General features: G+C 39.6%; 1 protein-coding gene across 1 annotated transcript; it reads right to left on the reverse strand.

The window, feature by feature from the left end:
- Positions 1-7446: 7446 nt before the first annotated feature.
- Frg1 (FSHD region gene 1) lies at positions 7447-20527 on the reverse strand. The gene is made up of 9 exons (XM_034520512.3): positions 20318-20527; positions 18753-18823; positions 16811-16936; positions 15831-15888; positions 13891-14005; positions 10622-10726; positions 9783-9874; positions 9179-9289; positions 7447-8072 (listed from the first exon to the last, which is right to left on the reverse strand). The coding sequence occupies exons 1-9, from the start codon at positions 20377-20379 to the stop codon at positions 8036-8038; spliced, it is 777 nt and encodes a 258-aa protein (XP_034376403.1). The 5' UTR covers positions 20380-20527; the 3' UTR covers positions 7447-8035.
- Between the last annotated feature and the right edge of the window lie 1747 nt (positions 20528-22274).

Genomic DNA, 22274 nt, shown 5'->3' on the forward strand with positions numbered 1-22274 from the left:
GAAGAAAGTGGTGAAGACATAGTAGAGCTGGCTCAAGAAAGGCTGCGTGTGTGGCATAACTGATGGGCTCATGGTACTCAGGGCCGTGGGAGCCCAGATGATGCCACCAAGATCCTGAGATGCCAGACTATAGAGTGTAGGATCTGATGTTTGCCTTGCTGTGTTTTGGAATTGCTTTGACCCAATCTTTCCTTTCTGTGGCCCCATTCTTCTTTTTTGGCATGAAAATATGTACTGTGCCATTGTATGATGGGGGTATGTAAAATGCTATTTGATTTTAGGGAATCCTAGAGAATCCTAGGCTTTATTTATTATTTCTTTGTCTTTTCTCTTTTCTTCTTGGTATATTGAGATCGAGTTTTACTATGTACCTGCAGCTGACCTGGAACTCATTACGTAACTCTGGTTGGTCCGCTGCTCCAATCTATGACATTTCCCCAACCCCCAGCATACTCCTAGCCCATAATTTCAACCAATCGATAATTTTTCTTTTTACATCCCTTTTTCCTCTCTCTTTTTGCTTTAACTCTTTTTTTTAAATATTGGAATAATAAGACATCTTGTCCCAACATTATTTTGTGCCTGCCTGATCACTTCTCAGTCTTCCACCCCCAATGCCACAGCCACTTTGGCCATACTTCTGGGACTGTCCATGATCTTGATCATGGTCCACACATATTACGGAAAGTCTGGAAGATATCACTGAGCCTTGCAAAGAAAGTAGAAGTCACTAGGCAACTCTAGATCCCCACTATGGACTGCATTCATCCCCAGCACTGATGTAATTATGGTTTGTCCTTAAAAACAGTGTACCCCTGAGCTTAGGCATGAAGAGACTTTCCAGAGGTATGAGCCTGCTCTGCTCTGGACATTAATAGAGGACTGGGAAATCTGAATTGACTTAATCAGCATGGTTGTGTGTCAGTAACCATCTCGTGTGGATCATTTCAGTCTTTTCCTGGAAAATGGAAAACAGTCTCATAAAGTGGAGACACTTGGCTTGACAACTGTTTTCTCTCAACTTACAGAAGACACTCTTTTGATGTCTTTTAGAGTCATGGCTCTTGGCAAAAATCCAACAGTCACCTAAACTGCTAAACTTTCCTATATTATAATTTTCTGGCCTTAAAAAATTCAAATAATAGTTTCCCCATAATGTATATATGTGATGTTTGTATTTGGATTTCTCTGGTATGCCAAGATTTGTTTTTTTTTTTTTTAATTTCTCAGTTGCTATCTCTATGGTTTCTTTTATATCTATTCTCTCATACGTTAACTGAATATATATTAGGCATTCTCATTATGTTCTCCATGCTTCTTTGGCTTAGAAATCATCACATGATCTCCCACTGAGTCATATTCTTAGCTTAAGCCAGGAAATTTTAAATGTTCTTTCTTTTCTTTGTTTTTGTTGACAATATATCACTGTGGTCCTCAGGCTCATGTTGTAGGTTCATGAACTCTCTTTTCAGCCTCTTAAGTACTGGGACTTGGTTTAGGCATATGCTAACATGCCTGCCTATTTCTCATGATTGAGTTGCTTATGGATTCGTATGGAGCTTATCCTATTTACAGTTTCCCAGAAATGTAGCCATTGTACTCAGATTCTCTGGCTCACAACCATCTGTAATGAGATCTGATGCCCTCTTATGGGGTATCTGAAGACAGCTACAGTGTACTTACATATGATAAATAAATAAAAACCTGTGGGCCAGAGGCAGCAGGGCTGGATCGAGAAGGAGAAGAGAAGGGTGGGGGAAAATAGAATTATCTCTGGCATTTTTTTTTTCAAAGTTGCAGGTATCCTAGGTTTGGTTGAGGCTTTCAGGTATAATCTTGATTAGTATTAATTCATCCCTAAGGATTCCTGCTATCTTTCTGGGTTCTATACATTCTGTGCTTTAACACTTAATCCAAATAGACTACTTGTTTCAACAAGAAGTGTGTCTTAGTTAGGGCTATCATTGCTGTGAAACACCATGACCAAAAGCAACTTGGGGAGGAAAAGATTCACTTGGTTTATACTTCCACATCATTGTTCATTACTGAAGGAAGTCAGACCAGGAATTTAATCAGGGCAGGAACTTGGAGGCAGGAGCAGATGCAGAGACCATGAAGGAGTGCTGCTTACTGGCTTGCTCAGCCTGCTTTCTTATAGAAACCAGGACCACTCACAATGAGCGGTCTCTTCCAGCCCCCATCAGAAATTAAGAAAGAGTCTTACAGCCTGATCTCATAGAGGCATTTTCTCAATTGAGGAGCCTTCTTTTCCAGGGACTCTAACTTGTATCAAGTTGACATAAAACTAGCCAGCACAGTGTCATACATAGTATGAAATCTACCATATTGCTGGGGATGGAAGACCGGGTTGTGAAAGCTTTCTTATCTCTGGAGTTTGATTTGACATGGGAATCCCCGAAAAGAAAATGCCACTGCATTTAATACTAGTGCGTGACACTAAGCAATGAAACAGAGGGTTTATGAGTATGATTCCTCTCAGCTCCTGAGTACAGCAGTTACAGAGGAGTAGGGACAGACCACAAAAGGAAGAATAAATATGCCTTTAGACCTCTGATGCCAGCTACACGGAAAACAGGCAGGAAGAATAATCTTTTTCCAGGAGTTCTAAGCTGGACTGGAGAACAAATAGAATATTATAAATTTCCCAAAGAAATCCTTTGGAAAACCATTTCTCTCTGTCCCCTCTACATAATGCCTTCTGATTTGTTTCTAGTGTTGAGTTCAAATTTCATTCCTATGTACTCAAAGTTAGAGAATCATGTAGGGTTCCAAATACTGGTTTTGAAACACCTTACTGTCCCTGTCTGTCAGGATGGATTCCACACACACCCATCGCCACAGCAATGCTCTTCGGCAGCCCCACTCCAACCTGAGGCCTAACTCTTTCCCTCCTCACTAACTCACATCTTCAGTTTCAATGGTTTCAGGTTAACTTTTAGATGCTGGAAGCCAGGCATGATGGCACGTGACTGCGACTCCAGTACTTGGGAAGCAGAAGCAGGAATTCAAGACCAACCTTAGCTAAATAGCAAGCTTGAGTTCAGCCTGAGTTATTTGAGACCTTGTCCAGACACTAAACGGTTAAAAGAAAAAAAAAAAAAAAACTCAGTAAGTTACTAAATATTTGATTGTTTTGTTTGAGATAAGAGTCTCCTATAACCCAGACTGGACTCCAATCCTTCTGGCTCAACCTCTCAAATGCTGGGATTATAGGTATGTACCATGGTACCTGGCAAGTTACTAGTTTTTAAACATGTAATACTTAGTAGTTATAAAGATTTCAGAGTACATAAAGTATTATTTTCAATAGAAATATTTTACATTACAAATATATTTCCTCTAAGAAATAAGTCTTTATACCCCAAACGAACTTCTAGAAATTTAGATTAGAAATATCCTCATTTGAAAAAGGTGGGCACTGTTTCTCAGGTCAGTGTTTTTATCTTATTTCTGATACGGTTACTGCACTGCTAAATCAGAGAAATATTAGTCGGGGATTTCTGTAATGCTTTAAACAGAATCTCTCACAATAACCTGAGATGTGAGATGTAGAAAGGGGAACACTTAGATGCCTTTATTCCACACTACAAGTAGGGGCTGAATCTTGGACCTTGGGTGTGATAGGCTGGTGCTCTATGACAGTTGATTTAACCTATGCCACTCTCCCAGACTGACTTTGCTATTCTAGGAGCACTGATATAACTTGGGAGGCAGAGGCAGGCGGATTTCTGAGTTCGAGGCTAGCCTGGTCTACAGAGTGAGTTCCAGGACAGCCAGGACTACACAGAGAAACCCTATCTCGAAAAACCAAAAAAAAAAAAAAAAAAAAAAAAAAAAAAAAAAAAAAAAAAAAAAAAATAGGAGCACTGATATAGATAACCAGGCACGTCTTATCTACATTTGTTGCCCACACTCACTGGTATATTTCCTCTCTAATACACTATGAATTTTTATCTTCTCAGAACCTGTTATTAGATCTACTTATTGTAATAAGGGCAGGAAAATGGAGACCACAAGGCTGTCAAAGGGCCTGGGAACACACTTTTTTTTTTTTTTGAACACACTATTTATATACAGAAGTGCAAACAGATGGAATGTTTATTCTAGGAAAACCAGCCACAGGCAGTCTTGAATACCAAGCAAGTATTTGAAATCAGAGTCTGTCTTTTGATGTATTGATGGTAGTAGTTTTCAAAACGGTTTTCTTTTTTACAATTAATTTTTAGGTTAGCTCAGGAATCAGTTTGACCTCGGCATTTTCATACATATTATTACACTTTGTACTTCCTCCTATTGGTCTCCACTTTCTGCTTTCCTCTTAGAAGTATCCCATTAACTTCCCACTTCCCTTACGTTCTCATCCTCTCATTTCATGATCATCTTTGTTTCATGACACCCTCCTTCAAACACATAAACAAATTCTAAATTTAATTCTAGCATTATAAAACATGTATCTGTGCAAATGCTCATTTCAAAACTTCAATGGATTTCCATTCGGATCCATTTTTTTGCAAATGCCATGACTTCACTTTCTTGTATGGCTGTTTAAAATTCCATATTGTTTTTGCACCACATTTTATCTCCTGACCTACTGATGAGTACATAGGCTGGTTCAGTTTCCTGGCTACTGTGAATAATGAAGCAATGAGCATGGGTGTGAAGGTATCTATTTCTATGGCATGTTGCATAGTTGTTGGTATATATGTATATACTCAGTGGTATGGCTAAGTCATCGTAGTTATACTTTCAGTTTCTTGAGGAACTGCCATACTAGTGTTTTAAAGAGTTTATTATTACTTTTGTTTTTGAGATAGGGTTTCTCTCTATAGTCCTGGCTGTGCTGGAACTCGCTCTGTAAACCAAGCTGGCATAGAACTCAGAAATCCTCCAGCCTCTGCCTTTACTGGTAGTGTATGCCACCACACCCAGCATGGTGCATTTTTACATATATGGGTGTTTTGCTTGCATGCCCGCCTGTACTTTAGGTGTGGCCAAGTATCCGATCTTCTGTAACTGGAGTTACAGATTGTCATTAGCCAACATGTGGCCGCTGGAGATTAAACCCAGGTCCTGTGCAAGGGCAACAGGTGCATTTACCCACTAATCCCTCCAGCTCCTCCATATGACTTTTTAGTGGTTTCGTCAGTCTGCATACACGTCCGTGTATAAGGGTTCTTCTTGCCTCATCTGGAGCCTGCTTTCCTGATGATAAGCTTCACTAGAGATGAAATCTCAAAAGTAGTTGTAATTTGCATTTCCCCTTTAGTTCAGGATGTTGAAATGTTTTCCAAGTATTTATTGGCCACTTGCCGTCTTCTTCTGAGAACTATTTAGATATTTATTCCATTTATTGAACATATGACTTGTACAATTTTTGAAGTTTATTACTCTAGCAATTAACCCTGTCTGATGTATATGGCCAGCTGTGTTCTTTTGGTTTTCCCCTCATGCAGTAAGCTCTCTTCACAGGGACAGGTGATTGTTCCTTTGCTGTGCAGAATTTTGTATTTCATGTAATTCCATTTATCAGTTCTTGGGATTGTTTCCTGTGGTACTGGAATCCTTTTCAAAAAAATTTTAAAGTGTTTTCCCCCATTGGTTTCAGTCTTTGAGCTTCAGTTCACTTTTTACCTTTATGTAGTGAAAATTACATTAATCTACTTTTGTTCTAAGTGTGGGAAACCCAGTTTCCCCAGAATCATTAAAGAGGCGGTATTTTTTCCAAGTGTTTTAAAAAACTTTGTCAAAAGTAGGTGGCTATATGTACATGAATTAATTCTCAGTGCTCCGTTCTCTGTTGGCGAAGTCTTTCGGTGTGTTTGGACTGTGTTGTTCTGTTACTATGGCTCTGCAGTATGAGGCTGGGTATTGTGATACTGCCAAGGACTGCATTATACTCATCTTTTATGCCTTCATACAAATTAGTGACTGTTGTTTTCTAATTTTGTGAAGAATATCACAGGGATTTTTATGAGGATAGTATTGACTTCCTAGATTGCATGGGGTAATACAACTACTTTTTATAGCATCAATTCTGCTAATTCTTCAACATGAGAAATCTTTCTATCTTTTAATATCTTCTCCCTCTACCAATGTACTTTCTAACACTTGTTTGGAATTTCTTTCTTTTTTTTTTTTTTTTTTTTTTTTTTTTTGAGACAGGGTTTCTCTGTGTAGCCCTGGCTGTCCTGGAACTCACTCTGTAGACCAGGCTGGCCTCGAACTCAAGAAATCCGCCTGCCTCTGCCTCCCAAGTGCTGGGATTAAAGGCGTGCACCACCACCGCCCGGCTTGTTTGGAATTTCTTAACATGCAAAATTGGGGTCTAATACTAGATTTGCTAAGCCCTGCATCTAAGGATAGTTCCTGGGAATCTATACTGAAGACCACAGGTGGGCTAGGTCATTTTAGTCTGTAACTTTGAGCTACTGCTTTGTTCGTGGTGCTGAGGAGGAAAAGCCCAAATGATCATGTCAGCTTGCAGATTTTCACAGCCTTGAAATGTAGGCATTTTAGGTTTGATGATTTCTGGTTGTGGCAGACTGCCACTGTGTGGGAAATATGTTTATTAGCACCCTTGCCCTCTTCCTGCTGTCTGAGATACTGAAACATGTCCCTTACAAAGCCAAGCCTGGATTGAGTGTAAGATCTGGTTCCCAGTCTATAGCTCAGATGTGGGAGAACAGTGTGAGGCAATTCCCAGTTGTGGTGAGAGAGATAGGTGGGCTACATCCCTGCAAGGGCTCCTGTGTAAAGTGGACACTAGGTACTGTGCTTACAGACAGAACACTGTCTTGATTTTAAGAGTATGGAACATAAACTATAGGAGTAGGCCAGGTTTAGCAGGTTAGCAAATATTTTCTATTATGGTTGATTTTAATGTTAACTTGCCACAAATTATAATCATCTGAATAGAGCCTTACCTGGAGAACTGTCCTGATTTCCCTGACTGATGTGGGAAGGCCCACCCTGACTGTGGGCAGCACCTCTAGGTAGCAGCCCAGTTAAAAGTCTAGTTCAGGGGGAGGGTTACTCTCTTGTCACTTGGCTCTCCCTCTTGAACTGCGTTGATTCACACTACTGGTTCCTTCACCATCAGCAGCCTCACCAAGCCTCCATCGCTGAACAGGGAATGAACACAGGCTCTATGAGAATTCCCTGGGCTTCCGGTGACAGACTGGAACTCCTGTGGCAACTCAACTTGTGAAATGAGTTACTGTGAGTCATCACCTCAGAGAGACATGGCTATTTTGGCACTTACTCCAATTGAGGCACCCAGTCAGGAGTGATATGGCCATCATCATGATGAAGTTCATTTAATACAGTGATTTTCTCTCCCTTTCTTCTTCTTCCCCATACCCCCTCCCTCTCTCTCCTTGGTGTTCTTCCTCAAGAGACTCTGCCTAAAACACTTTTTTTTTGGGGGGGGGGGGGTGTTAACAGGGTCTTATGCACCCCAGACTGGCCTTGAAATGTCCTTCTACACAACAGGACAATACTTGTTATGATACCAGACCACAAAACAAACAAGCAAGCAAAAATACAAGGAAAATAAAAGAAAAAGAGAAAGAGAAAGAGAAAAAGAAAAAGAAAAAGAAAAAGAAAAAGAAAAAGAAAAAGAAAAAGGGAAGAGTGTCAAAGCTTTACTCACTTTAGGTTTCTAACTTTGTACAGATCAAGCATGGACTGAGAAAAGAGGCACACAGCAACAGTCAGTCCTCAGCATCGGGAACATGTGTCCAGGAGTAACATGACAGGGAATTTGGAGAATGAAGAGTCCTGTAGTCCTTTAAGAGGAGACGCTTACCTGAAAAGTAAATCCCTTGAAGTACCAGGGCTAACCTTGACCAGTCAGGTCAAACCAGTTACTAAATTTAGCAATAATTTCAAGAGGACTCGAGAACTCTTTGTAAAAGCACTTATTCAGAATATATTTATTCAGAAAAAAAAAAAAAAAAAAAAAAAAAGAAAAAGAAAAAAATGAAAAACCCAAAAGCAAAACATAATGTTCATGTCACTTGCAGTATCGGTCAGCTTTCAATTTGGCTCTCCTGTTTAAGACAAAGAACCATAGATGTAAAATACCATACAGAGTCAATTGCTAAAACAAAGAAAATTCATTCTTGAAAATTGTTCTATTTTCATAACTATTAAGCATTCATAGTAAAGATTTTATTAAAATTTTACCCTTCAGTTTTCTTTTTTATATAAAACTGATTCTAGTCTTATGAAACATATTTTGTAGTATTTCACAAAGGTGGCTTAAGGGCTTTTTCAGTTCATAAGAGATATGATAGTTATTTATGAGTTAAGTAAGTTTAAGTCTAAGTTTCTACTGGGCAGCAATGGTGTGTTTTTTAAAAACCTGTTTTAAAGTTGCTACATTCACAGATTACTCTATTTTAGAGTTCACAGTCTACCTATATTTTATGTCCTTTTCTGACTTTTTAGAACCACATAATTAAATATATTAATTTTTCAGGTTGAAAAATATTCTCCCATTAGTGGATTTCACTTTACTAACTCTATAAACCAGTTAACAGAAAGTATATAATTACGTATATTTTATCAGATAATGGAAAGGATTAGGAGTAATTTGCATCTTCTGACTGACTGCATTAAGCAGCAGCTAACTTCCTTGCCTGCTTTTTCATGTGGTAGCTGTAGCCTGTTATTTATTGAAATAGAAATAAATTGGAACAAATATCAATAATGTGCTATATGATAAGTATCTTGTACACTGCTGAGTCTAAGCTTACTAAAACAGGTTTGATTTCCCTTACTAAACTTTTGGTCTGGATACAAATCCATGAAACATCCCCCCCCCCCCCCCCCCCCCCGTTTTAGTAGCCTCTACTACTCTAATGGAATACACAGAATCTTAATATTACTCAAACAACTTTCTAGCCCTGTTCCTAATTCTTAAGGGAAGCGAATTTATGTGAGGCAAACATTGGTAACTGTTAACCATAGAAATGTCCTGGTGGTGGCTCAGTACATTTATGAAAGTTTCAATGAAACCTGAAAAGCTAAAAGAATGCATGTATTTACACTCTAGTTGTAACTTAGAAATTTGTTTTCAGCATGCTTTCCCCAGACTCGATATAAGAACACACTGCTTTTGAAAACTGCTGTAATTATGTAAATATACAATTACCTGTCCAGAAGCGTCTCATGTAAAAATCCATCTTTCCGAGCCTTTTTAAGAATTTTACTATCTTCTTTGCTTATTTTGAGTTTGTGGTCTTGGAAGCTCTGAAATTTCTTTCTGTAAAGAAAGATCTCTCATTGAAAAAAAAATCTCAAACTTTTACTGTGTTTCCTTATCAAATTCCAAATACTATTAAAAGTTTTTCCAACATACTTGTTTAATAAACCTAATTGTATTTCTTTAAAAAAATTGATAGTTTTTCTGCAACAAAGGTGATTTTTTTTATGATTCATCAAGAGGGCTGCCATTTAGGTAGCATTGCAAAGCCTCCTTCTCCTAGGAATGTTGGTGAGTTGAAGCCCTCATGTCTGGAACATAAACAGCCCCTGGGTAGTGTGACAGCAACTCTATTAAAGGGAGAGCTGACTAACCCAAGTGCCTTTAGCTTTAAGCACTGGAAAAATAACTGGGAAAACTGAGGCCCTAAGAAAAGCACTGAGCTCAATGCTCTGTTTCCTGAGTTTTCATTATCGGTTGTTGTGGTCCTTCAGGTTCTTTCCTGTCCTGAGCAGCCCAGAGTGTCAGAGTGAGGCTAGAATAGAGTACATACACATAGTTGATCTCACACTGCTTCACACTTCCCTTGTCTTCTTCTGGGATGTCATCCTTTTTCTTGGTTTCTCTTTCTGCACAGGATCTGATCTGGATAGTGAGGGAACCCAACAGGTCACACATTCATCATCCTCTCCCCACTTGCTAAGCAAGAGCACTCTAAGTGCTTTCTCATGCAAACCAAGAAAACAATTAACTCACCAATTAGATTTAGGAAAAGACAAGCTCAGAAAAGTGGTGTGTGATTTTTATTTCATACACGTATCATTTATAGAAAGTGCTGGAACTGTATGTCAGCTGAAACAAGGCTCCATCAGATTGCAGTTAGCTACCTGACAGTCTTGTGAGTTTATTGAGAACTTTACCGTGATATAAATGTATCTGTATAACTTTTATAATTAAGTAAAATAACGAGCTGCATTAAGGAACTCTGCCTCAAAGAAGGGCTTTCCCTTCCAGTTAGTGACTTACAGCAAAGGAGAACAAACAACTGCTTTATGTGTTTCTTGCTTCTTCTCATGGACAGAGGACATGCATTCATAAAGAGGGCAAACTCTGAGAACCAAAGACCTAATAGGTCTACTAAGACTTATGCTTATTAGTGACTACTGTCATGGGTGTTAAAGTAGTTAATAAAATTTTGCTTTTGCAAATTCAGTCATGTGATGCAGCACTGCCTCTAAGGATAAAAGCCAGGAAACAATTTACACTTTGATTTCTAAGATACACTGGATTTATGATGAAAATGAAAGCACGCCCGGATCGGATCTGGAGAGTGGCAGTCCGTGGCTATCCCAGGCTACACAGACATCACCTGCTGTCTGTAGAGGTGTTTACCTTTATCATTTCTTCTTCCCCTGCTGTTTTATTCTTTGCTTCTATATCGCCTGCTTCATTACATCTAATAAAGCAGCTATTTGAGGCCAGTAAAGCCATCTTCCCCTAAATAAAACAAAGAAAAAAATTAAGCTACAAATACTTGCAGAAATCTTAAGTCATTATACTAATTTTCTTTCCAATTCTAAAATTAAAAAAAATTTTTTGACAAAGCCTGGAAAACACAAGAACATAGAGAAACGGAAAACCAAAATCACCCCAAATAAATCTTAATTTTCAGACATTATCAAAATAAACACTTGAGTGCATTTTTCTCTGGGTTTGGAGGCTATATCTCAGTGGTAGAGAGCTACACTATCATTTTCTGTCCTCTAGCAGGACAGCATTCTAACTATACAAAATTAATTCCTTTAATTCCTGTCTCTAAAGATACAACTCATTAGGTAAGCTAAAGAGTGTCTTCAAAGAAAATAAAATGTATTAATAATACACAATAATTTATGAAAACACTAATATTTTGAGTGCAATTTACTTTTCTCCGTAATTAAAAGCATTAAAACGCTAGCCTTTGGCCTAGAGGGGATTTTGTATAGAATGACGTTGTATTCTTTTAGGGGTCTAATGTTTATGATTATACTGATTTCTATTAAATAAATCCCCCCAAATTAAATTTCTTGTGGCTTTGAATGTGAATTATAGTTAAGCTTTCCTAATGACTGTATGGGTTAATTAAAATTTTTATTTGGATAATTCTTCTGGAAAACTTTGAATATCAGAAAAAAATTCACAAATACAATAATTACAGAATAATCTTGAAATATCCAATTAAAATAGTATGAGTCACATGGATTTTGTTTAATGTATTACTCAAGGTGGCAGGGACTCCACTGTATGTAGCTACATGCCCCAGAATCGACCTGTAGATCACTCTGCTTCTGCAATTTAAACCAGTCCTGGAAAAAAACAAAACAAGACCTTCCAAACTAAAGTGAGGCGGAAGAGCACAGAAAATGCCGCAGTGCTAAATAATTACTGCTGCTCTTCTTCTCAGACCCGACTCCCAGGGCCACTCCCTGGGAGCCCTGAGCCCACCACGGTCGCAAGTCGGCAACCTTCAGCCTTCAGCCTCTCTCCTCACCTCCAATCCAAGCCCCGAGTCTCATCTCCAGCTCTGGAGCAGATGAACTGTGGTGGCCTTTCCTTTCTCTCAGCCCCATTCCCAGGGGACTAAGTAGATCCAGGGCACACTCTGCTTTCCTCCCTTCTGTGGACACCCTCAGCTCCTCATTCTAAGTGTCAGCTCCCAATACTGAGAAACAGTTTCTACCTCAAACCCCCAGTGGCCACAGAAACCAAGGAACTGAGCACCAACCCAACAAAGACAAGATCAGATATCAGCATCTAGAAGTACAACTATCCCAAACCCAAATGCCTGGACACCAGTGTAGAAACAGTAACAGCCAGGACTGTCTATCTCCTCTACAGCCCAGCAACCCTATCATAGATGGTCCTGAGAAATACAATATAGCTGACACACAAGACAAAGACTTTGAAATAGTCTGTATATGTTAGAGGTCCTTTAAAAGGAAATGAATAAACCCATTAACAAATAAATGAAACACAAACAGTGGAATAAAATGAAAAAAAAAAAAAAACTTTTCCGGGGGCTGGAGAGATGGCTCAGTGGGTAAGAGCACTGACTGCTCTTCCAGAGGTCCTGAGTTCAATTCCCAGCAACCACATGGTGGCTCACAACCATCTGTGGTGAGATCTGGTGCCCTCTTCTGGTGTGTCTGAAGAGAACTACAATGTACTTACATACATAGAATAAATAAATAAATAAATAAAAACTTTTCAAGACATGAAAGTTGAAAATAAGATTTTTTAATCATAACAGATGGAGAAATAAAGAATATAGAAATATAGAAAACCCAAGCTGAGGGATAACTGAAACTCCAGCAGGAAACTCAGAGGCAAGCTTCAGCAACAGAACACCAATGACACCCAATGACTGATATCAAGATCAATACCTTGTTCAGCCATTATCAGAGAAGCTTCCTCTTGAAGTATATGGGGAAAAGTTCAGAGACTCACAGCCAGACAACATGCAGTGAGACACTCCGTTAACACCCAGTGTTAAATGAGGCGTCTCCATGAAACCGTTTCCCTCAGGGCTCAGTGAGCCCTGTGAGAAGGAGGTGGAAAGCATGCCCAGGCCTGCCCAGGTCTGCAACAGAGGTTCCTGAAGCCCAGAGGTGGTGTGCACAGGCTCCCATCCCTAACCCCAAAAGCTACCTCTACCCGATTAACACTTACAAAGGAGAAACAAGTTTTCTCCAAAACGTAGCCTCACAGGGGAAAGGAACCACTCTTCCGGGTAGGGCCCACACCCAGCAGCAGACGACATGAACTAGATGGCATCTTTGGAGGTTGTTTCATAACACAGAGTCAAAACTTTTTTTTAACCTCATAGGTCCTATGCATACACATGATGGCTTCGGGTTTTGTGTTTTCATGAGATTCCCGAGTGTGTGAATATATGTGTCTCTGTTATCTGTTTCCTGTGCTTTTTTCCTTTTGACTGTTTTTTGTTTGTTTTGTTCAATGTGATGTTTGTTTCTGTTTTATTGTATTATATTTTATTATTGTTCCCTAGATGCTTGTTTGTTTTCTAAGGAGACAGAAAGGGGTGTAGATCCTGATGAGACAGGAGGTAAGAGAGGAACTGGGGGAGGAGAATCATGAGGGGAAACCATAATCAGAATATATTGTATGGAATAAAAATCTACTTTGAATGAAAGACAAAAACAAAACCATAAGCAAATCATTACTGTTAAGTACAACTCTTGCTCATGAGATGTCAAACTGTTTCTCTCAGCATTAGTCTCCTCTATTGCCCTCTTATCAGTCTCTAATGGTTCTGAACCAATTTATGTGAAAAACATGCTCCTGAAATACCATGGGATTTGCTTCTTTATATTTTCATGAAAAATATGACAACAAGCCTCAATGGCAGATGGAAATCAGAATGGAAATGTCCTCCTTTGCACTGTTTTGACAGCAATGTAATTTATCACTTTGGAATGCACCAAGCCATTGCAGTGTTGTTGATGTTGTATCATTATGTTTGGTCTGTGTGTGTCTTTATAGTTATTTAATGTATAACACTGTTACAATCTACCTGTATTGTTTTATTACTAACTTTAGAGACTATACTTTTACAGAAATGACTTTTTCTTAAGCTGGCTTTTGTAAATAACAATACTTACATCTTGAAACACTGGCTCCCATTGTTCTCTGGGCCCAATTGCATCCGAACGTCCAACAACGAGACCATCTGAATTTATACCAAGATACTTTCCATAGCCAGACTTCAGGGCAATTCTTTAGTTTAATAAAAAAAGATAAATGCTAAAAACTGAGAGTAAGAATTTAACTTAGAATAAAGAGTATATTGAGTATACTTATGTATCTCTGTGTGCATATATACAGAAATTTGTATATACATACATAATAAATCCAGACCAGACATGTTTACAGTGAACACTATATTCTCTATATGTAAGCTTACATTTTGCTAATATAATCATTATATAGTCATTGTGCAGCAACCATTTTCCAGAGAGATTACTGTCTTATTGTAGATGTATAAAAGTTACCTTTTATGCTGTTATACAAAGTCTTACTGATTTCTCTGTTATATAAACAACTGTTGATTTATCTTTAAAAGAGATTCCTAAAAAAGGAAGCCACTGGATCAAAGGTTATCAAAGTATAATTGTAAACAAAGTCTTTTCTTAGTAGCTCAGCAAGTTCCCACCAGGCCAGACTATGAAGTGTACAGATGTTAAAACTTTACAGTTTTTCAACTTGCTTTCAAGAAAAACCTATAAAACCTTTCCTCTCACAAGAGAGGTGCTGGGAACTGAAAACACCACCTAGGCTAATGCTCTAAGCTATGAAGCTGGCTAAACACTGTTTAATCATGCACTTCTGAAAATGAGTACATGTGCCTTTACTCTTAGTACTCAGGAGACAAGGGCAGTTGATCTCCATGAGTTAGGGGCCATCTTGGCCTATGTAATAAGTTCAAGGCCAGCCAGGGGTACATAGTGAAACCCTGTATTTAAAGGAAAGGAGGAAACAAAGAAAGAAGGAAAGAGAGGGAGGAAGGGAAAGAAAACTGAAGTATATTTTCATTGTTAAGTTGATTTGGTTTGGAATCATCCAGAAGATTTACCTCTGTGTCTTTGAGGGTGGTTTCAGAGAGGTTTAAGTGAGGAGGTGACACACCCTAAATGTGAGTGGTACCATCTTATGAGCTGGGGTTCCAGAATATAAAAAAGGGGGGAAAGGAAGCCAGCTGAGGGCCAGCTTTCCCCTCTCACTTGCTGATGCCTGGAAATATGAATTCCAGGCACACACACTCTCCTGGCTCCACGAGCTCTGTGACCACTCCCGATGTCTGCCACTAAGTTTGTTATGTCTCTTCTGACTGCAACACCTATACGTTAGAGTATCACTGGCAGATCTTGTTTTGTTTATTTTCTGTTCATGCTCTTTCTGATCTATTTAATTTGGTCTCTTGACATTTTTCATTTCTTGGCTCTAAGTTTTCTAGACAAGGAGTATATACTAGGAAAATCCACATATGTAGTACAGGTTAAGTATCCCTAATCTCCAAACTTTCGAAATCAAAAAATTCAGAGCCAAACATGAGGCCATATATGGATAATGCCATAGCTGGCTTCCTACGATTATTCACAGCCAACTTCAGGAACAGTGACACACTGTATAAAAGTATCTTCAGACAACGTATGTGTGATGTAAATAAAACATATGTGCGCCTTCACTAATGCACAAGTAGATATTCCCCAAATTCCCAAAACTGAAAACCCGAAAAAGTTCTGATTATAAATGTTTTCTGAACACCATATCTCCTTTTAAAAATAGTCTTTCAATTAAAATAATTCTGTGACCTTATGTTTACTAATAGTGCAATTCTTTTTACATAAGTGAAATTATCACTACTTTTGAGACAGGGTTCCGTGTAACCCAGGCTGTCCCCAAACTCATTACATAGCCAAGATGGCCTTGAACTTCAGATCCTTCTGACTCTTCTTTGTCTGGTGTGAAAGGCATACATCACCATGCATGGATAAGTGAAATTAAATTTTAAAGCTTTTAATATAGTTCAACTAAAGTTTACCTGGAATCAGACAATTTGACAGCAGTAAACTGCTCTGGAGGACTGGGGCCTTCATCAACTACAAAAAACAAAAATGGAAAATATACAACATGTGTTAGAGATATATATATATACATAAAGGTATTTTGTGCCTTAAAAACTAGTTTTCCCCCTAAAATTACATATAAGGATATTAAGATATTTGGACACACTATAATAATATACTAACTATACTATCAAAATATCATTATTGAATTTATACAATGAATTTATGTATTTTGTAGGACAGTTTGGCATGACACTTACTTAGCCACTTCCAATATAATCTCATATTTTAAAACACAATACATAAATACCAGCATGTAAAATACTAAATGCTTTTATTTATTCCAGAAATGTCCACTCTGGTTTACTTCACAGTTACTTCATTTCTTGTGGTGTTTCTGTGTGGGCTAAGGATAAGAAAAAAAATGTCTACATGTCTAACTGTTAACTACACCCAGTTCTAAAGGAAAAACAAACAACAAAGCACTTTGGATTCAATCAGATTTTCTTCCCACCTATAATCCTGTTTTTACTCTATTATTATTATTATTATTATTATCATCATCATCATCATCATCATCATCATCATCATCATCATCATCAAGGTTTTTTGAGACAGGGGTTCCCTGTGCTGCCCTGGCTATCCTCAGAGATCTGCCTGCCTCTGCCTCCAGAGTGCTGGGACTAAGGCATGTGCTGCCACCACCTGGCTGCAATGACAATTTTTCATGCGATTTTAAGGCTATTTTCTATTCCTATAGAGTTTCCTCTGTCACTAGTCACAATATTTTCAGATGATTATTCTAGAAAAAGACACTTCTCAACAGCTGATAAAGAACAAGGAGGACAGAGAGATGTCCAGGAGCTCAGTGTGATGGTGGCCTTGCTTCAGACTCATGCATAAACTTTGTAATGCTTTACTTGACAGGGTCTCCGTCACTGTTCCCCACACAAACCTTCTCTGTGTGGAGCTCCTAATGTAAACAGTCCATTGTCCAGCGCATGGATATAGGCTCCCTTATCCATTTCAATGGCAATAGTTCCTGAAATCTCCCCAAAGTTGGATACAGTCCACCAGATTCCTACAAAATAAAAATCAAAATTTATCCTTTTTATCTTAGGGTTACTCAAAAGCTCTGTTGTTTTTTTTTTAAAAAACTTAGTTTTTAAAGGCCTCTCATCACAATAATGAATGCAGAGAAATCTGGTTTATCCTGTACTGACTTCATCCTAACCTTGCATATGTCCTGTACAGTCAGTCCTCAGCACTCGGCACTTAGCGCTCAATCCTGAGTTACCCATATTTCACCAGCTTTGCATGGACTTGTTTATTCATCCATGACTCTGAAATTTAACTGGACATAAACACCCAGAATAGCACATTTTAACTAAAGAAACACAAAGGAGGTGCACTAAACTCCTGGACCTAGACACCTTATAACATGAATAAAGTAATGAAGTGATAAGGATAAACATAATAACAGAAAACATATAAATGGAAAAATGAAACAGGAGTCAAGAAGGAAACCAACATAGAAACTCAACTGATTTTTAAGTAGCCGTTTCGTGGCGAAAGGTAACCGTTCAAAAGGAGGCTGAGGCTGGTTATAAACAGGAAGAACAGAAGCAGAACCCAACCTCTGAGACCCACCTCACACTACACAATAACCCGGGAATGAATGATAAAAAACCCTGAAGTGAACGATAAAATCAGGAAAGAAGAAAACTCTAAACTATAATATGTCCAAAAGGAAGAGTAGAAGTTTTCCCAAGATGTTGGGAAAAACTAAGTAAAGATTTCAAAGGCAGTAACCGTGAGAGAAAACAATTAACAAGCCCGAGGAAAACTAGTCAGCAGACAAGCACTGTAAGGAAAACAAAAGGCACCAGTATGAGAGAAAGGACTACTTACTACCCAGGACCTGCAACAGACAACTTTCTTTTATCCTTGGTAGGACACTAAAACAGCAAAACCATTTAGAAAAACTTGGCACATTCTAATACCATTAAACACTCACCTATGCTAAGAAATAGCAAATCAGCACATACCTACCCCTGATCCCGACCCTAATTATAGAATTCTATTATTTTAGAACTGTTTTTTTTCAAGTGATGTGAGGTGTCCTAAATCGTTCCTTATTACATTTATTTGAGTCTGTGTGCGTATCTGTGTGTATGTCGGTGTGTGTGTCTGTGCGTGTACAAATCAGACAGAGGACAACTTGTGAGAGTCACTTCTCTGTTTCCTTCCTTCCCCCTGGGATCCATGGACCCACATCAGGCTGCCAGGCTTGGCCATGCACACCATTACCTGTTGTTTTATTTTGCCAAAGTTTCAAAATTTAGCTTGCCCAGTTTTAATAAACAAGAAATTTGATTGAAAATATAGGTATACATAGGACGAGAAAACTAAAACTATTTGGCTATAGATTTGCAAGTGTCTGCTTCTAGAATCATTTCTACGGCACCTTGGTGTTCTGTTGTGCTTACAATTTTCATTCATTTCAGGGTATACGATAATTAATTTGCTAGGTTATACTTCCATTGAAAACGAAGAAACTGCAGACTTTTCACTATGGTTTCTGTACTTTCAAAGAAAATAATGCGTAGAACATACTTGGTTAGACAGCACTTTTGTTTGACTGGTCTTTAAAGTTAGGGATCAGACTCAGTGGAATTTCTGGTCCACTGTGTGGTTCCTATGATAAGGAAGAACAAAGGTGACATCTGGTGACCTGACAAGCAGGTCGCCATCAGTTCTGATGAAGAAAATACTTCAAGTGGAACACCAAGAGATGCAAACTTTTCATACAATAAACCATGGTGCAGCTCGGAGCTAAGACGGCTGTCTAGACTTGGTTAACGTTTGGAAAAATAAAAAGAACTGACGTGGCTTACCCACAATATCAAGTTGGGTCTCCTCATCTTCTTCTCGTTTTCTCTTCTTATCTTTGCTCTTTTTCTTTTTACTAAAGGGGGGAAAAGACACATACATGAATTTGGACATACTGGAATATGCGTTAAAAACTACAAGATGAGAACTCAGAGGAGTCATTCCAGCTATAGAAGTGACCTGTAGATAAATGATCCTTTACGACTTACAGATGTTATATTTAAAATACTGAGAAGTTGCATCTGCCCCTAGCGTCCACAATGCTACATTAAAAGCACAATCTGCAGCCTCTGCCAGGTTTTAAGCCCAGACCCTGTTAGTCTGCTAGTTAAAGAAAAACAAATACCTCAAAACCTTTCATCCTTCTGTCAATCAGTGTCCCCACTTAGGAGGGTAATAATGTGCCCAATTCCTAGGGTTATTATAAGAATTGTGTGTGACTACGTACCTTCTTCTATTGCTGAGGGACAGAGCTCTGTGTGGCTACTGTCTTTGTCAGCTTAACACAAGCTAGAGTCAATTGGGAAGAGGGAACCTCACTTGAACAAATACCTCTACCACATTTAGACTGTGAGCAAAGCTCTGGGGGCATTTTCTTGATTAACAATTGACAGAGGTGGGCCTAGCTCATAGTGGGCAGTGGGCAGGTGTCCAGAATTGTGTGAGAAGGCAGGCTGATCAAGGCAGTAAGCAGCATTTCTTGGTGGCCTCTACATTGGTTCCTGCCTCCAGATTCTTGCCTTGAGTTTTTGTCCTCTTTCCCAGATGACAGACTGCAAGACAAATGTAAGTTGAAATAACCCCTCTCCCCAACCCATGTCTTTGGTCAAGGTGTTTTATCAGAACAATAGAACCCCTAACTAAAGACAGCCTTGTTGTAAAACATTTCTCAAAAAGCTAAACACTGAGTTATCAAAAATAATAACCTAGGTGATTACACACACACACACACACACAGAGAGAGAGAGAGAGAGAGAGAGAGAGAGAGAGAGATATCCAAGAGAACTGAAAAAAGTATGTCCACAAAAACCAGAAGATTGACAGCAACATTAGTGGAAAACATTCATCAAATGAAGAAAGAATAGAATGTACTATCAACATAACATAAATAATACCACTCAGCCATAAAACGGAACAAACACGCAGCCCACAGTACGAATGCGCCTCAAAACTAAGTGCAGGAGGCGGCTCAGTGGTTAAGAACACTGACAGCTCTACCAGAGGTCTTGAGTTCAATTCCCAGCAACCACATGGTGGCTCACCAGCATCTGTAATGGGATCAGATGCCCTCTTCTAGTGTGTCTGAAGACAACAGTGTACTCTAAAACTAAGTGTAAGTGCAACAAGCAGGTGAGGCCTCTGGGGTCCCAAAAGTAGGACTCATGGTTCTGTTTCGGGGGCTCCCCTGACACGTAGCGTCAGCTAGGAAGTATCGGGGAGGCTGTCCACGCAGTTCTGCCTCTAGGTGTCCTGAGTGGGGTGGCTACCCCGGGAGGCTAGCAAGGCCCTGGCATCCCGGGGATGGAAGCGTCGAGAACCGCAACTCCCGCCCGAGCTAGCGCCGCCTCACCTCTTGGCTTTAGTGCCCTTGAGCACGAGTTTGGTGGACTTTACATAGGAATATTCGGCCATGATTCCGCAGGCTGAAGTGGCAGCCGCTGGAAGAGCTCCTGCAGGCCCGGGAGGAGGAACTGGCTCTAACGGCTTGAGCAGAGGGAATCCCTTACGGAACCCTCCGCCTTCTTCCACTCTGGATTGGGTTGCTCCTATTTCCTGTTTACTATCGTCGAGGCGCTACGGCGGCCGCGGAGGGTCCAACCGCGCCAGCGTTCCTGGGCCAAGTCCCGGATGTTCGCGAGATGTGTTTTTTTTTCTTTTTCTTTTTTTTCTTCCCCAACAGGCAAAACGTATAGAGACGCCCCCTGGTGGACGCGAAGGCATCTAGCAGTTTTCTGCTGCTGAGGTTGCAAAGAGCAGACCTGGAGTTGATGAGCCAGATGATCTGTCTGCCCACTCTCTTTGCTGCGGATGCTGCACCAAGTTCCCGGCAGCCAGCCAGGCTGGGCCTGCACAGGGTAACCGAGATTTGTGTTCTGTGGAGGCGTGGGTCAGAGCTTTGGCCTCGGGCAAATTTATCAACAACTTTATCTCCAGAGTTGTTAATTGTGTTGTACGTGTTTTACTAGTGTATTGTGTATGAGTAATGCACAGGAAACAATTCAGGAATGATATAATATATAGTTGCTAAATACTGGTCCCTACCACAAGTGCTGAAGAGACTTTGGTCTTGACATGGAATACTAATCTGTCTTTCCCTGTAGTCTTGATCCAATCACGTGCATATTTCTTTGGCCTCCTTCAATCTTTCCCACAATGTTATAACTCCCTCCCATTACAAACCATGCACCGCTGATACAGCTTCTCTGTGATCTTTGTTTTTTTTTTTTTTGTTGTTGTTGTTTTGTTTAAAAAAAAAAAAAACAACCAAACCTCTTTAAGGCCTGTGAAAGAAACGTGGCTACTGTTAGAATCAAAAGTGGAATGGCTTTTGTCAACACTTGACAAATATAAAACACTTATGAGGGAATGATTCGTATCTGTTGTTGCTTGCAAATAACTATTGTCGAGAAATTTGAATACACCAACATGGCTGCTCTGGCAAGGGATCACATCCAAAGATATTCTAGGTCTGTGTGATCTGGCTGGAGTAAGGACGAGCCACACACCTTTAAACCCTCTGGCTGGAATCCAGACATACACTTAGCATACACCTTTAATCCCAAACAACGATGTCTAATTGAGGTGGGCAGACAAGTGATGAATCAGAGAAAGATTTGACAGAATATGCTCAACTCTCATCTCTCAGCACCGGAGAGAGAAGCTGTTTACATCAGTGGAGTCAGATCAGTCTTTAGTTCTTGTCAGTCAGCGGGGAGTCAGAGCAGGGAAAGCAGTGGAGTGGAGTTGAGTTGAGTTTGTTCATGAGTTCATGCAATTCAATGCACGTCAGCAGAGGCAGTTAAAGAGAGAACAAGGAGCCAGAAGATTAGATCAGATTGCCAGGTTAGTTTGAGGGCAAGCAGAGCAATTCAGGAGACACTGAGGGAAGACAGATAAAATCAGTCAGCTTGGAGAGGAGTGTGAGCCAGAACAGATAAACTGAAACAGCCAGCCAGAATTTAGAAAGAGGTAGAAAGGGTGAGTTTATTCAGCAGCAAGCCTCTGAGGCAGTCACATCTGGCAAATAGAAGATATTGTTACAACCTATCACTGCCTGAACCCCAACCTTGCACAGAGGCTGCCCACAACCTCATACAGGGAACACTTCTGCAAGGACTTCTCCTTATCCAGCTAATAAATACAGGGGCTGTTATTAATAACTCAGCCAATGATTATTTCTTAAAAGTATCTGATTTAACTCTCTTAACTCTCTTTATCTTTGTCTTGTCTTTTCTGGTGCTGGGGGGGGGTGGCTTTGTAATAAGAAGGGGAGATGGGAACAGAACATACAGTTTAGGGCAAGGATC

This window comes from Arvicanthis niloticus, chromosome 16, assembly GCF_011762505.2.
Source record: "Arvicanthis niloticus isolate mArvNil1 chromosome 16, mArvNil1.pat.X, whole genome shotgun sequence".
In the NCBI taxonomy this organism is placed as follows: domain Eukaryota; kingdom Metazoa; phylum Chordata; class Mammalia; order Rodentia; family Muridae; genus Arvicanthis; species Arvicanthis niloticus.